The 11,773-nt window shown below is 58.7% G+C and overlaps 1 protein-coding gene and 1 long non-coding RNA gene across 3 annotated transcripts in view; both read right to left on the reverse strand.

Moving 5' to 3' along the window:
* LDLRAP1 (low density lipoprotein receptor adaptor protein 1) overlaps positions 1–2,790 on the reverse strand; it is a 14,552-nt gene extending 11,762 nt beyond the window's left edge. For both annotated transcript variants that reach the window (XM_042015661.1, XM_042015660.1), the window contains exons 1-2: positions 2,651–2,790; positions 559–701 (exon numbers count right to left, since the gene is read on the reverse strand). In XM_042015661.1, the coding sequence (XP_041871595.1) occupies positions 559–701; positions 2,651–2,735 (228 nt within the window). In that variant the 5' untranslated portion in view covers positions 2,736–2,790. The remainder of the gene's footprint in view (positions 1–558; positions 702–2,650) is intronic.
* A 1,436-nt stretch (positions 2,791–4,226) lies between these two features.
* On the reverse strand, positions 4,227–6,830 carry LOC121658585. The gene is made up of 2 exons (XR_006014008.1): positions 6,275–6,830; positions 4,227–4,530 (listed from the first exon to the last, which is right to left on the reverse strand). It is a non-coding gene; the product is annotated as an uncharacterized LOC121658585 (long non-coding RNA).
* Positions 6,831–11,773: the final 4,943 nt, after the last annotated feature.

Below are 11,773 nucleotides of genomic sequence, written 5' to 3' on the forward strand. Positions count from 1 at the left end.
GCAGGAGGAGGGCTGGGAACCAGGGGGATGGCTGGAAATGGGCTGGAAATGGGCTGGGAACCAGGCGGATGGCTGGAAATCCGTCCCTCTGAGGTTACAGTGGGACAGTGGCTGTACTGGTTGGGAACTGGAGCAAGCTGTCCCACTCCCTTCCCACCTTAACCCTCCAAATCCTGGGAAGGCAAGCCCAGAACGGTGCTGGCCACGCTCCAAACGCTGTCCCTGCCTTGCTGAGGGGACCCAGCCCCGGGGCAGGCTGACTGCAGCAGGTCAGTGCCTCCTCACACACCCAGGGTCACCCGGGCTTATCACGGGGAGCCAGAGCTCAGCCACGCACCAGCTTTCCCCAGAGTGTCCCATGCCAGAGCCTGGGCTGATCCCGAGGGCTTCCCAGTGCCTGGAACTGTCTGCAGTTCCACCTACACCTCTGCAGGGGCTGGAGCTGCAACCCCAAGCCCTCTGGAGCTGCAATCCTGAGCCCCCCCAGTCCCAGCTGCAGCTCTGAAACTGTTCCCAGTGAGACTCCCCAGAAGAGCAGGGCCACTCAGGGACACTCACGGTGGCCACGATCCTTTTGACAGCGGCTGCAGAGAGCTCCTCTCCCTTGGGCTGCTCCACCAGGGTCATGCCCATGTACTTGAGGCTGAAGAGCATCCCCTCCAGCAGCGTCTCCCGCGTGTCCGTCCAGTTCTCGGGCAGCTCTGCAGACACAAGGGAGGCTCTTGGGCTCACACACACACACAGAGGAACATCCCTGAGGGTTCAGCTGCTGCCTGGATCCCCGTGCTGGGAGCTTGGAGGAGGAGATGGGGCTGTGAGAGGAGGCAGCAGCACTTCAGCCACGAGGTGTTCCCGTGGGAGCCTCCCTGCAGCCCTCCAAGGCAGCGAAAACAAATCCCAAAACGTTTTGCACGAGCCACAACGAACAGCAGCAACCCTTTAGGAGCCACCAGTTTAACTGGGAGCACCTAGGCCCACGGCAGAACCCCACTGACCCTACAAAGCATCACCTACACAAGGAGGGTAAGATGGGATTTGCTGCTAAGCCCGGGCAGGCGAGGAGCTGTGACCTGGCAAATCAGTCACCTACAGCCCTGAGGAGCCCCTCACGAGCAGAGGTCTCTGTTCTCCCCCTGCAAACCACCACTGGCCTCTGCCCTGAAGTGCTGGGAGCGTTGGAATGAGGGTTCTAAATACAGGGACACGTGTGGGGCCAAGGTGGAAGTCAGGTGGGAGTTCCTAAGCCTGAAATTCCACTGCCGGAGCCAACTCCCAGACACGGGGCTGGCACCCCAGGATGTGCAGCTTGTGCTGCAGGAGGGCAAGAAACCACAGCCCTGGGGAAGGAGGGGAAACCACATCTGGGAGGGATGGGGCTCCCAGAGACAAAACACAGCCCTGAGGCCTCCAGCAGGCCGTGGGGCCAAACTCCAGAGCTCCCTGCACACCTGCAGGGCTGCGGGGATGCTGCGGACCTGGGCATGCCCCCGGAGCAACCCCGGGTGACTCAGGCTCCCTGCGGAGGCAGGATGAGAGATAAACCATAAAAACCCTGCCCCCACTGCCAGGCTGAGCCCTGGGACACGGCTCCAGCTGGAGAGGGGAGGGAGGGGTCCCCAGGAAGGCGGGGTTCTCACCCAACACACCTGGAGAGGGCAGGAAACAGCCCAGGACAGGCGGGGTGCTCTGCTACCCTGGTGTCCCAGCTGGAAACGGAGGGTGCCGGGGGTGCCGCCTGTCCCCCCAGCCCTGGCTGGGGTTTGCGTGCCAAGGATGGGCACTGGTCCCAAATCCCTGAGCCCGGGGACCCCCCGAGCACCACCCGATGCCACCTGCAGCGCCGGGACGGAAAGGAAGCGGTGTGAAAGCAGCCACCGAGGTGCGTTCGGAGAGGAAGGGCACACGCTGCCCTCACCACCAGCACCCCCGAACACCCCGCAAAGGGCACGGGGCGGGGTTTGCAAGGTCACAGCGCCTCGAGGGACATCCCTGCCGGGCAAGGCCACGCGGGGCAGCCCCCAGAGCTGTCACACAGCCCCCCCGGCTGTCCCCAAGCCAGCCCCGTCCGTGCCCCGCTGCTGCTTATCCCTAATCCCAGGTGTAGCACGCCGGGTCGATCTCATCGGATCAGCGGCAGCCACAAGTTCGATGCCGCCTCGGGGGGTTCGGGGTGGCCCCCCCTGGCCCGGGAGGGCGCCTGGCAGGGGCCGGGTGGCCGCTCGCCACGGGGCTATCGATCGTGTGACCAAGCCAGCAGCGGCACGAGGTCACAAAGTACCCGCCGGGCTCAGGCTGGGGGACAGGGACACGGGGACAGGGACACGGGGACACCGCTCCAGCCACCCACCCAGCCCCGCTGCTGCCCGGGGAAAGGGGTGCAAGGGAAGGGGTGCGCAACGCGGTGGCGCAAAACGTGCGGCAAAAAGTGGGGCTAAAAGTGAAAGAAGAGCTGCGAGAGAGACCCAAAGTAAAGCAAAAAGGGAGTGCAGGGCGGTGGGAGGAAGAGGAGAGAGCGGACGGCGTAGAGCAGAGGGAAAAGAAGGTGCAAAGAGGGGGGGGGAAGTGTGCGCGGGGCCCGGGGAGCGGAGAAAGGAGCGCGGGGTGCGGGACAGGGGGGTGCGGGGAGGGGAAAAGGGGCTCCGGCTCTCACTCTTGTGCCGCCCGCCGGCCCACGAGGGTTTGTGGACGCTGGGGCTCCTCAGCAGGGCCCGACCCGCGGACTTGAGCGCGTCCATCCCGGCCCGGCCCCGCCGCAAACTTTCCTGCGGCGCCAGCGCTGACCGCGTCCGGGGGCGGGGCCATGCAAATGAGGCGCTGACGTCAACGCGCCACGCCCTGTGCCACGCCCACCCCCCCGCCCGGGGACCCCAAAACTCCGCGGGGACACCGAGACCCGGCCACACCCGGGGGCTGTGAGTACCCCCAAAATCGGGGGCTGCTTCTCGCCACTAGAGACACCCCCAGCCCCATACGGATCCCCCCTTTCCCAAGGGGGTCGCCACATTCCCCACTCAAATTCAGGGCAAGGGCTCCCCCTCCCCCCACTCGCCCCATGCTCAGGTGACCCCCAAAAAAGTTGTGTTTGCCCCATGAAGGGTTTGGTGCCCCCCAGCCTGGAAGGGGAAAACGCGGTGGGATGTTTGGATACCCTGTTTGATGAAGTTTGGCCTGAGCACGTCACCCCTGCGTGTCACCAACCGCTCTGAGCTCGGCCCGGACGGGATTGAATGGAAGATTAAGGCCCTCCCAGGCTTTCCGAAATTAAAGGAATAATAATGAGGAGGTTAAACCCCGTATTTGGGATTTGGAGAGTAATGCCTCCCAAAGCCTATTATTCACAGAAACATTTGTGTAATTGAAAATCCCCCTTTTAGTTCGATTTTGCCATTCCCCTCTCAGTTTGTAGCTGGGAGCTGAGTGAGGGACGGGAGTCACACCTAGTTCCTCTCCCTGGGAGAATCCAGAAATCCCAGTCTAAACTGGGATGGAGCTGCTGGTCTGTCCCCATTTAGTGCCTGGTTTGAATATGAGCAGGTGAGGGTGAGCTGGGGACAGTGACCAACACTGGAAAGGAGAAACTTCCCAGAGCTCAGAGCATGCAAACACCAAAAATCCCAAAAAATCGCTGTGTCGGGAACACATTTCAGCACTTCCACAGATCCTGCTGCATCTCTGCTGACGGGAAGCTCCCTCTCAGACCTGGAAGCTGCAGGGGTTTAAGCCGAGCTCAAATGTTTGAGTAAATCCTGGATGAGCTCAGCTTCCCCCCAGCAGCCCTCACAGCACCGGGGGTTCCACTTCCAGTACCTGGGAAGTTCAGGCCCACGGCAATTCCACCGGGCCACCATCCCAAAGGGCACAGAGCCTCACAATTCCTGCTGCCACCATCCTCTGGCTGACCTCTGCAGCTCCTTTTGGGGTGTCCCCCTGTTCCCCTGGCGTTTTATTACAGAGCCTGAGAGCGCCGGGGCACTGCTGCCTCATCCAGCGGAGTTTTCCCACTGAATCCATCCAAGGTCTCGGACGTGGCCCCTTGGAAGTCACCATCGGAGTGTAAAATATCCCTGCTGAGGGAAAAAACTGCAATTGCCGCCTCCCCCAGGAAGGCAGCTCAGCTCGAAACTGCTGCTCCACGCCCATTTCCCTGGGTGGGGATTCCAGGCTTTCCTCCGGGAGGAGAAATCCCGGGACAGGCGGGTCCTGAGGACCGGGGAAGCAGAGGCAAATTTATTTATTTATTTTTATTTCATGGGCGCTGAGCCTGCTGAGCAGCGATTTTTGGGGGAAAGCTCCTCGCTCTCTCTCCCTGGGTGAGCAGCACGGGGCTGACCCTCCTGCCACCCATCCGTGTCCCCTTTATTGTCCCCTCTCCGCATGGGCTCTCCTCCCAAGGTTATTTCCAGCTCTGGCAGCCTCACCAAAACGCAGGAGTTTGCGGCTCCAGTTGTGCAGCACCTCCTCACCTCCAGCATCCCCTCTTCTATCCAGGAAACACCAAGAAATCCCGGCCAGTTCCTCCCCACGGCGGCGCTTGCAATGAAATAAATGCAGCTTTTCAGGGAAACTTCTGCTTTTCAGGGAAACTTCTGCAATGTTTCGCACTGCTGATGTGTTTTCCCAGCCCGTGGGGGCTGTCCCTGATTTTTTTCCGAGCGATCTTTAAAACGAACGTGCAGCCCTGGCTCCAGGTCCCGCGGCAGGAGGGTGGGTGCTCGTTTGCTCCCCGCTTTAATTAATGAAGTCAGCAAAGCCAGGCTGCCCCAGCCGGGGACATCCCCCCTCCCCAGGCTTTGCTCTCTCCTCGTGTTCTCAGCCGAGTGCAGTTGTGGCAAATCACCATCTCTGGGGGTGCTTAAAAGGGGATCCCTGATGGGAATCTGAGCTCCTTCCACGGCCAAACCCAGCCACGGTTCCCTCCTCAAAAATCGGCTGAGAGGGCCCCGTCTAATTCCTGGGTGATAAAAAGACCAATTGCTGACATTTTCCGCTGTTTTCCCTTCCTCTGATATTTCATTAAGGAGAAAATAACGGCAGCAGCTCCAAACGTGCTCTCAGTGACATTTGCTGGCCCTGATGAAGCGAGAGCTTGGCGAGGGGGACTTCCCTGTCCCCAGGATCCCCAAATTCCCCCGGCTCCTCCCAGGGCCCTGCAGCATCCCAGGAGAGGCTGAACTGCTCCCCCAGCTCAGGAATCACCTCAGCTCACCCCACCGAGCCTCAATGAAACCACCCCAGCCCCTCACTGTCAGTAAATCTAATTTATAGGAGTGCTTAGGACTCCAATTACCACAGTCATTAACAATTTGTTAATGAGTCAATTAACATGCTTCGGGATCTATGGAGAAAGGGCATTACAAATATGATGGCATCGAGTACTGCACAAATAAGGATCTGAGTGTGCCAGGGGCTGCAGTGTCACACCCCAGGCTGCAGGTGGGACCAGCTCCAGCATCACCGGGGTCCTTCCCTGCCAGGATGCCCAGGAATGCTGCTGGGATGCCCAGGAATGCCCTGGGATGGCCTGGAAGCACCAGGCTGGAGCTGGGAAGGAGCTTTGACACCAAACGCTCATTTTAGCAGCAGCCAAGTGGGTGCTGGGAGCCACAGCCTGGGGCCGCCTTTCCATCCTGTGTTTCCCACACAGCAGGAAGGGTTTGAGCATCCTCAAGAACCTGGAGCTGCAGCCAGGCCAGAACAAGAGTCCCCTCTCTGGGATACTCCATCCCTTATCCCTGTTCCAGCGGGTCAGGATCCTCACCCTGCTCCAGAGCTGTGCCCAAATCCCACAGGCAAAGCCCCCCCTGATGCTCCCCCCCATCAGGCAGAGATGGGGGATGTCAAATTAACACCCTAATTACCATTACTAATTATCCCCTGCTCCCCCAAGCCCCACAGCCTGGATTTTCTCTTTCTTGCAGACTCTCCTGTACCACACCCGTGTTTCTCTCCCATGCCCAACACCACCAGGCTGAGCTGAGCTGCCCCTGCTGATGGAAAACAGGCCCAGGGCAAGGAGCAGCAGCAGCTTAATTACAATCAAAGCCTGCCAGCCTCGTCAGAGAGGGGCCAGGGCTGAGCTGACCGGGGAAACAGGAGCAGTTTGGGAAAGCTGCAGGGATGGGATGGCCAGGGCTGCTCCATCCCAGCACCACCTGCACAGCTTCCTCCTTCCAGGGGTGCTCAGACACCACAGAGCATGGCTCAGATCATCTCCTAATCCCCAGCAATTAGACTCTGGCTTAAACCTGAAAGCAGAAGATTTAATGTCTCTTACCAAATTCCATCTATTAATTAGCCCAGCCCCGCAGACTTCGGGGTACCATCAGTAAATCTCATTCTCTTTTGGAGATCTGCACAGCATTTGCTCTGAGGCCTGTCCTGCAGAGGAAATGCCCCAGCCCAGCTGCTCCCTGTGGCCAGCACCAGCCTCCAAAAATCTGACACCCGAGGAGCAAACTGTAAATGGGAAAAACACCCTCAGTGCCAGCTGTGCTGCTGCTGGAGGCAGGAGGTGCCTGGCACACCCTGACATGGAGCCGCAGCCCCTTCCTCGCAGAGAAAAACGCCCTTGTGGCCACGGGAGGGACCAGGGATGGAAAATCCACACCAGCACTGCTGGAATGCCGAGCCACAGGAGCTGAGGGTGCCCTGGATGCTGGGCAGGGATCCCGGCAGCAGAGATCCTGGGCTTCCCTTCAGCTCCCCCTCATCCCTGAGCGAGAGCAGCCTCGGGATGGGCTGGGATGGTCCCTTCCCATCCCTCTCCAGGGTCATGTCTGCTCTGGGGCATCCTCCAGGGGACAGAGCTGCCCCAGGACGTGGCAGGTGGCAGCTGGAGCCCCAGGGATGGAGCAGAGCCCCAGGGAGGGCAGTTGGGCAAGGGCCCTGTGTCCAGCTGGGCACGGCGGCACCTTTGGGCATTTGGGATCAGCCCCTGTCTCACTCAGGGGTCACCAGCACGTGGGGCAGGAGGGGCTGTGCCCTCCCCAGCCCAGTACAGCCCCCCTGACCCCACAGAACAGGGCTGGCATCAAGGGCAGGAGGTTTTGGCTCAAAAATCCGCGGCCCCGCGCAGGGATTGGGCTCATTTTCCCCTGGGAGTTAAAGGCCTGCTCGGAGCTCATTCTCAGAGAAAGTCTCCTCTCCCGAGGGTGAAGCACACCTCAGAGAGGGGGAACGCTCCTCAGAAGGGTCTCTGTCCCCTCCTGTTGACCCTGCACGTCCCATTTTGCCCCAGGAGCCTCCCCACCTCTCACACTTGGTGCTCTTCACGCTTTGCCAAGTGAGCAGCTCAGCCATGCCCAGCTGAGCTCCCCAGGAAATGTTGTGTTTTGTGGTGAACTTACTCACCAAAAAGGCTGCTCAGCATTAAGGGAGGGTTGCTCCTCCTGCAGCTCCTCCCGTGGATTCCTTGGCTCCAAAGCTTTCAGGGAGTTGAAGCACGGGGTACAAACTCTCCTGGCACACACCAGGGATGCAGCTGAGGGGGGAAGTTAGCTGGTGTTGGCTGGAATTCGTTCTCCCAGGGTTAGAACAGAGGGAGCAGGAGTTTAGTCACTTATTTGGGTTAATTCTGCTTTTTATCACCAGGAATTCAGGCCTCATCTCAGCCTCGTGTTAAACTGGATTAGTTTCACTGACAGCGCTGGAGCTCCCAGACTGACACCGGCACATCTCGTTATATAATGCAGCAAAGATAAAAATACAGCAGGGTAAAATATCAGCTGTTAGAGGAAATAACTGGAGCACCCACACATTTAATGCACCCTGAAGAAATGGGGGGAGAAATCCCAGTGCAGGAATGCACGGGGCATCTTCTATCGCAGGGTACCAAAGCACTGCACAAATCATGACTTATTCAAACCTTGTCACACGCTGGTCACAGCCAGAACAATCCTGGGGCAGGGCATGAACCTGGGGAGCACCAGCAGACAAGGAAATATTAAAACTAAAGAGGTTTCCAATGGGAAAAGCCATCTCACCGAGACGGAAAGGTTTTGCTGGAGCACACTGATGGCAAGAGAGTTTTGGGCAGAGCAATTCCCAAGCAATTCAGCATCCAGATGGGACCCTGGGCAGTCAGTTGGTGGAGAGGGGCTGGGGGCTTGTGTCAGGACAAGGTTTCCTGTGCTGTTTGGGAAGAGTTGTGGCTGACCTTTGCTGGATGTTTCCTCTCAGTCTGGAGAGATGAATGTTCCCGAGCCCGCTGCAAGCACTTCATTCCGTGAGCTGTGGGAAGCTGCTGTGAGTTTTCAGCTTGGGCTGAGAAAATAAACGTCCTCTGCAGCATCAGGCTGCCCCTTGCAGCCTCAGTAAATGCTCCTTCCTCAAGCCCTGGGTGATTCCCTGCTCTTGTCTGTATTCCCAGTGGGAAAGGTCACTTGCTCCCATGGAGACTCTGGGGTTTAATTCAGTGGGAACTGAGATCCTCTTTCCAGGATCCTTTATCCATGTGCTGACAGCCTGATCCCTAAAACTGCCGGGCCTGGGGCCGTGATGCAGCACCCTGAGCTCCCCAAAGACGAGAGGATCGGCGCTGCAGAGGCAGAGGGGACATGGGATGGTGCAGGAGAGGCATTCCCGGCAAACAGATCCCACCAGCGACGCCTTCTCTGTGCCCAGGATCAAACCCAGACCTCCCTGAGGGCTTCTCCTCCTGCCTGGGGGTTTCCTTCCCATCCCCTGCTGCACCTCTGGGTGCTGGGATTCCCATTCGGCTCCGGGTGTTCCTCTGCCCAAGGAAAAGCCCTGCGGTCCCAGTGCCCCTGCCCGCCCTGGGATGGGCTCCCAGTGTCCCTGCCCACCCTGGGATGGGCTCCCAGTGCCCCTGCCCGCCCTGGGATAGGTTCCCAGTGCCCCTGCCCACCCTGGGATGGGCTCCCAGTGCCCCTGCCCGCCCTGGGATAGGTTCCCAGTGCCCCTGCCCGCCCTGGGATGGGTTCCCAGTGCCCCTGCCCACCCTGGGATGGGCTCCCAGTGCCCCTGCCCGCCCTGGGATAGGTTCCCAGTGCCCCTGCCCGCCCTGGGATGGGTTCCCAGTGCCCCTGCCCATCCTGGGATGGGCTCCCAGTGCCCCTGCCCACCCTGGGATGGGCTCCCAGTGTCCCTGCCCACCCTGGGATGGGTTCCCAGTGCCCCTGCCCGCCCTGGGATGGGTTCCCAGTACCCCTGCCCGCCCTGGGATGGGCTCCCAGCACCGGGTGCTGCTTCCTCAGCCCACCGGGGTGTAGAGGGGTTCAGGGCTGCCTGATGTGGCTCAGGTTCACGTGGTGGCAGAGTGAAATCAGGTCCCCCAGAGGTGCCCCAGCACCCAAATGTGTCCCTGTGGCTGCACTGCCACCCCCAAACATCACACCAGCCCCCCAGAGCCCTCGAGGGTCACTCAGGGAGAGAGAAAACCACAGCAGCCCTTTCAGGAGGGGCTTTTTTAGGGCTATTGCAGCTTTTTAAACCTTTTGAATTATTCACCAGCAGCGAACCAAAACAAAGCGTTTGGAGACAACTCTTTGAAATGCTCTGCTTGAAAACAACCCCAAGCAAATCCAAAATATTCATCCAGGCACTGCCAGGCCCCCATCATTCCCAGCTGCAATCCTGTCCATCCCAAAGGCTGGAGGATTTTTGCAGGGACATCCTGGGATTTGGGGCTGCTCGTGCTTCAATGTGTCAAATGTGCTTTGAAAGAGCTGAATATTGAGCTGAAAACCAGCCATGAATTTGTGTCTCAGGAAGGGTTTAAGCCCTGCTCCTCCCCCTCCCCACCCATCCGAGCCTCTGGGGCTGCCCTGGGCCCAGCATCCTCCCCTGGCAGAGGTAAAATTTCCCCTTGGAAATAATCCCAGTGCTGAGGTGAGGAGTTTATCTGGAAAGAGCCTGCAAACCCCATCTCTTGATTTTTGTGTATTTCCTTTGAAAAAGGCTCCATCCTCTTCCCATCCCCTCAAGGAAGCTGCTGGCACATTCCCCATCCTCTCCTCTGCCATCCTTTGCTGCCGTGGCAGCCCTGGGCAACGCTTCCCTGCCAGGCTGGAGCAGATGTGGCTGAGGGAATTTGCCAGGATGCCAAGGGGGTTACCCTGACCCGTGTGAGAGCCGTGAGCTCCCCGTGCACCCCACGCTCAGCTCGGTTCGAGGCGTTCTCAATCACAGCCAGTTTTCAGTTTTCCCCTGCGGAAAACCCTCGGGGCTGCCTTTGGTCCCAGCAGTGCTGCTCTGCCCTCTCCCCGTTGCACCCCTGCATTTATGAGGGGATTTCTCTCTCTCCAAGCTGCTTTTTTTCCCTGCAGGGCCCTTTCCCCCCCCAAGCTGTTCCCTCCCACCCCTCCAGCCCTGCAGCACCAGGGGCAGATTTTGCTGTTGCTGGTGTCGCTTTCACATCCAGGCTGTGCCAGAATATCAAATTTAAGGTGCAGACAGGAACAAAGGCAGCGAGGCTGTTGTAGAACAACAGATGGGCAGTGCCTGTGCTGCTCTGGTTGGGCAGATTTCGGAGCTAATAATAATTGTAAACATCTCTCTGCACCGTGTTTAATCCCCATAATCTCCTTGCCCTGCAGCCCAGATTGTTGTTTGCCGTGTGTGCCGAGGTTGTTCTGTGCCTGGGACATCCCTGAACCTCGGTGAGGTGTAACCAGCACCCAGGGGGGGATTCCAGCAGGGATTTCTCTTCACAGCACACTTCCCATGGAGAAGGGGCAGGGCTGGGGCAGTGTGAGAGGTGCCAGAGAGTTAAAATAGAAAATAAATGTTTCACGCTGAGCCTGTGCAGGCAGAGGTCACATTTTAGTGCTGGCTCTGCTCTGGATGTGCTTTAAGCTCTGGCAGGGGCCTGTTCTCACAAGCCCTGGAGTTTCACACAGCCCCCAGGGTGGTGTTATCAGGTTACAAGTCTCCCTTTCCATTAAAACATGAGGTTTCGGGATTTTTGTGGTTGGAAATATGAATAACACGAGTTCAAAAATCCACACAGCAAGCAGAGAAACATCACTTTTTTTTTTTTTTTTTTTTTTTTTTTTTTTTTTTTTTTTTTTTTTTATCTCTGGATCCGGGGGAGGAGCTGACTCTGGGGTTTGGAGCTTTAAATACAAAAACTGGGATCTGCTCACGTGGCTGCAGAGCTGGGCCCTCCCCGGCTGTCCGGAGGCAAGGGCGGCCACTGACCACTCCAAAAAGTCACCAAATCCTTTTCTGGAAGTCTTTGCTGGCTTCTCTCTTTTTTTTTTTTTTTTTTTCCCCCCCACTGTGACAAAGCCAAAGGATTTGCTCAGCTTGAAGCAGAGATGTTCAACACCTCCTGGCAGAGCTGAGAGCAGGAGCAGGACGGGCAGCAGAGCCCAGGAGGAGCAGGACAGCGCCCAGGATGGGGACAGCATCCCAAGGGAAGCACCAGCAGGGAGCAAGAGCTGCCTCAGGCCCTTTTTAGCAGCACTTCAGGTGCTCCCCAGCCTTTCCCAGCTGCTGTTCGAGCAGCTGCCTGCACCTGGCAGGGCAGGAGCAGCCCCTGCACATCTGCTGCCACTGGGGGGGAATGTCCCCTCGGTCACTTCGGGGATTTGGCCGAGCTTGGAGCAGGGAGAGGCTGCAATGATGGGGCAGGGACCAGGCAGGGCCCTTGCTCAGGTTTGGAGCTGCAGCAGAGCCTGCCCCAAAACCCTCCCTGCCCCAAACCCTCCCTGCCCCAAAACCCTCCCTGCCCCAAACCCTCCCTGCCCCAAAACCCTCCCTGCCCCAAAACCCTCCCTGCCCCAAAACCCTCCCTGCCCCCAACCCTCCC

The sequence above is a fragment of the Corvus kubaryi genome, unplaced genomic scaffold (assembly GCF_017639235.1).
Source record: "Corvus kubaryi isolate FWS band 111438036 unplaced genomic scaffold, C.kubaryi_AGA036_p1.0 split3-37304, whole genome shotgun sequence".
In the NCBI taxonomy this organism is placed as follows: Eukaryota; Metazoa; Chordata; class Aves; order Passeriformes; family Corvidae; genus Corvus; species Corvus kubaryi.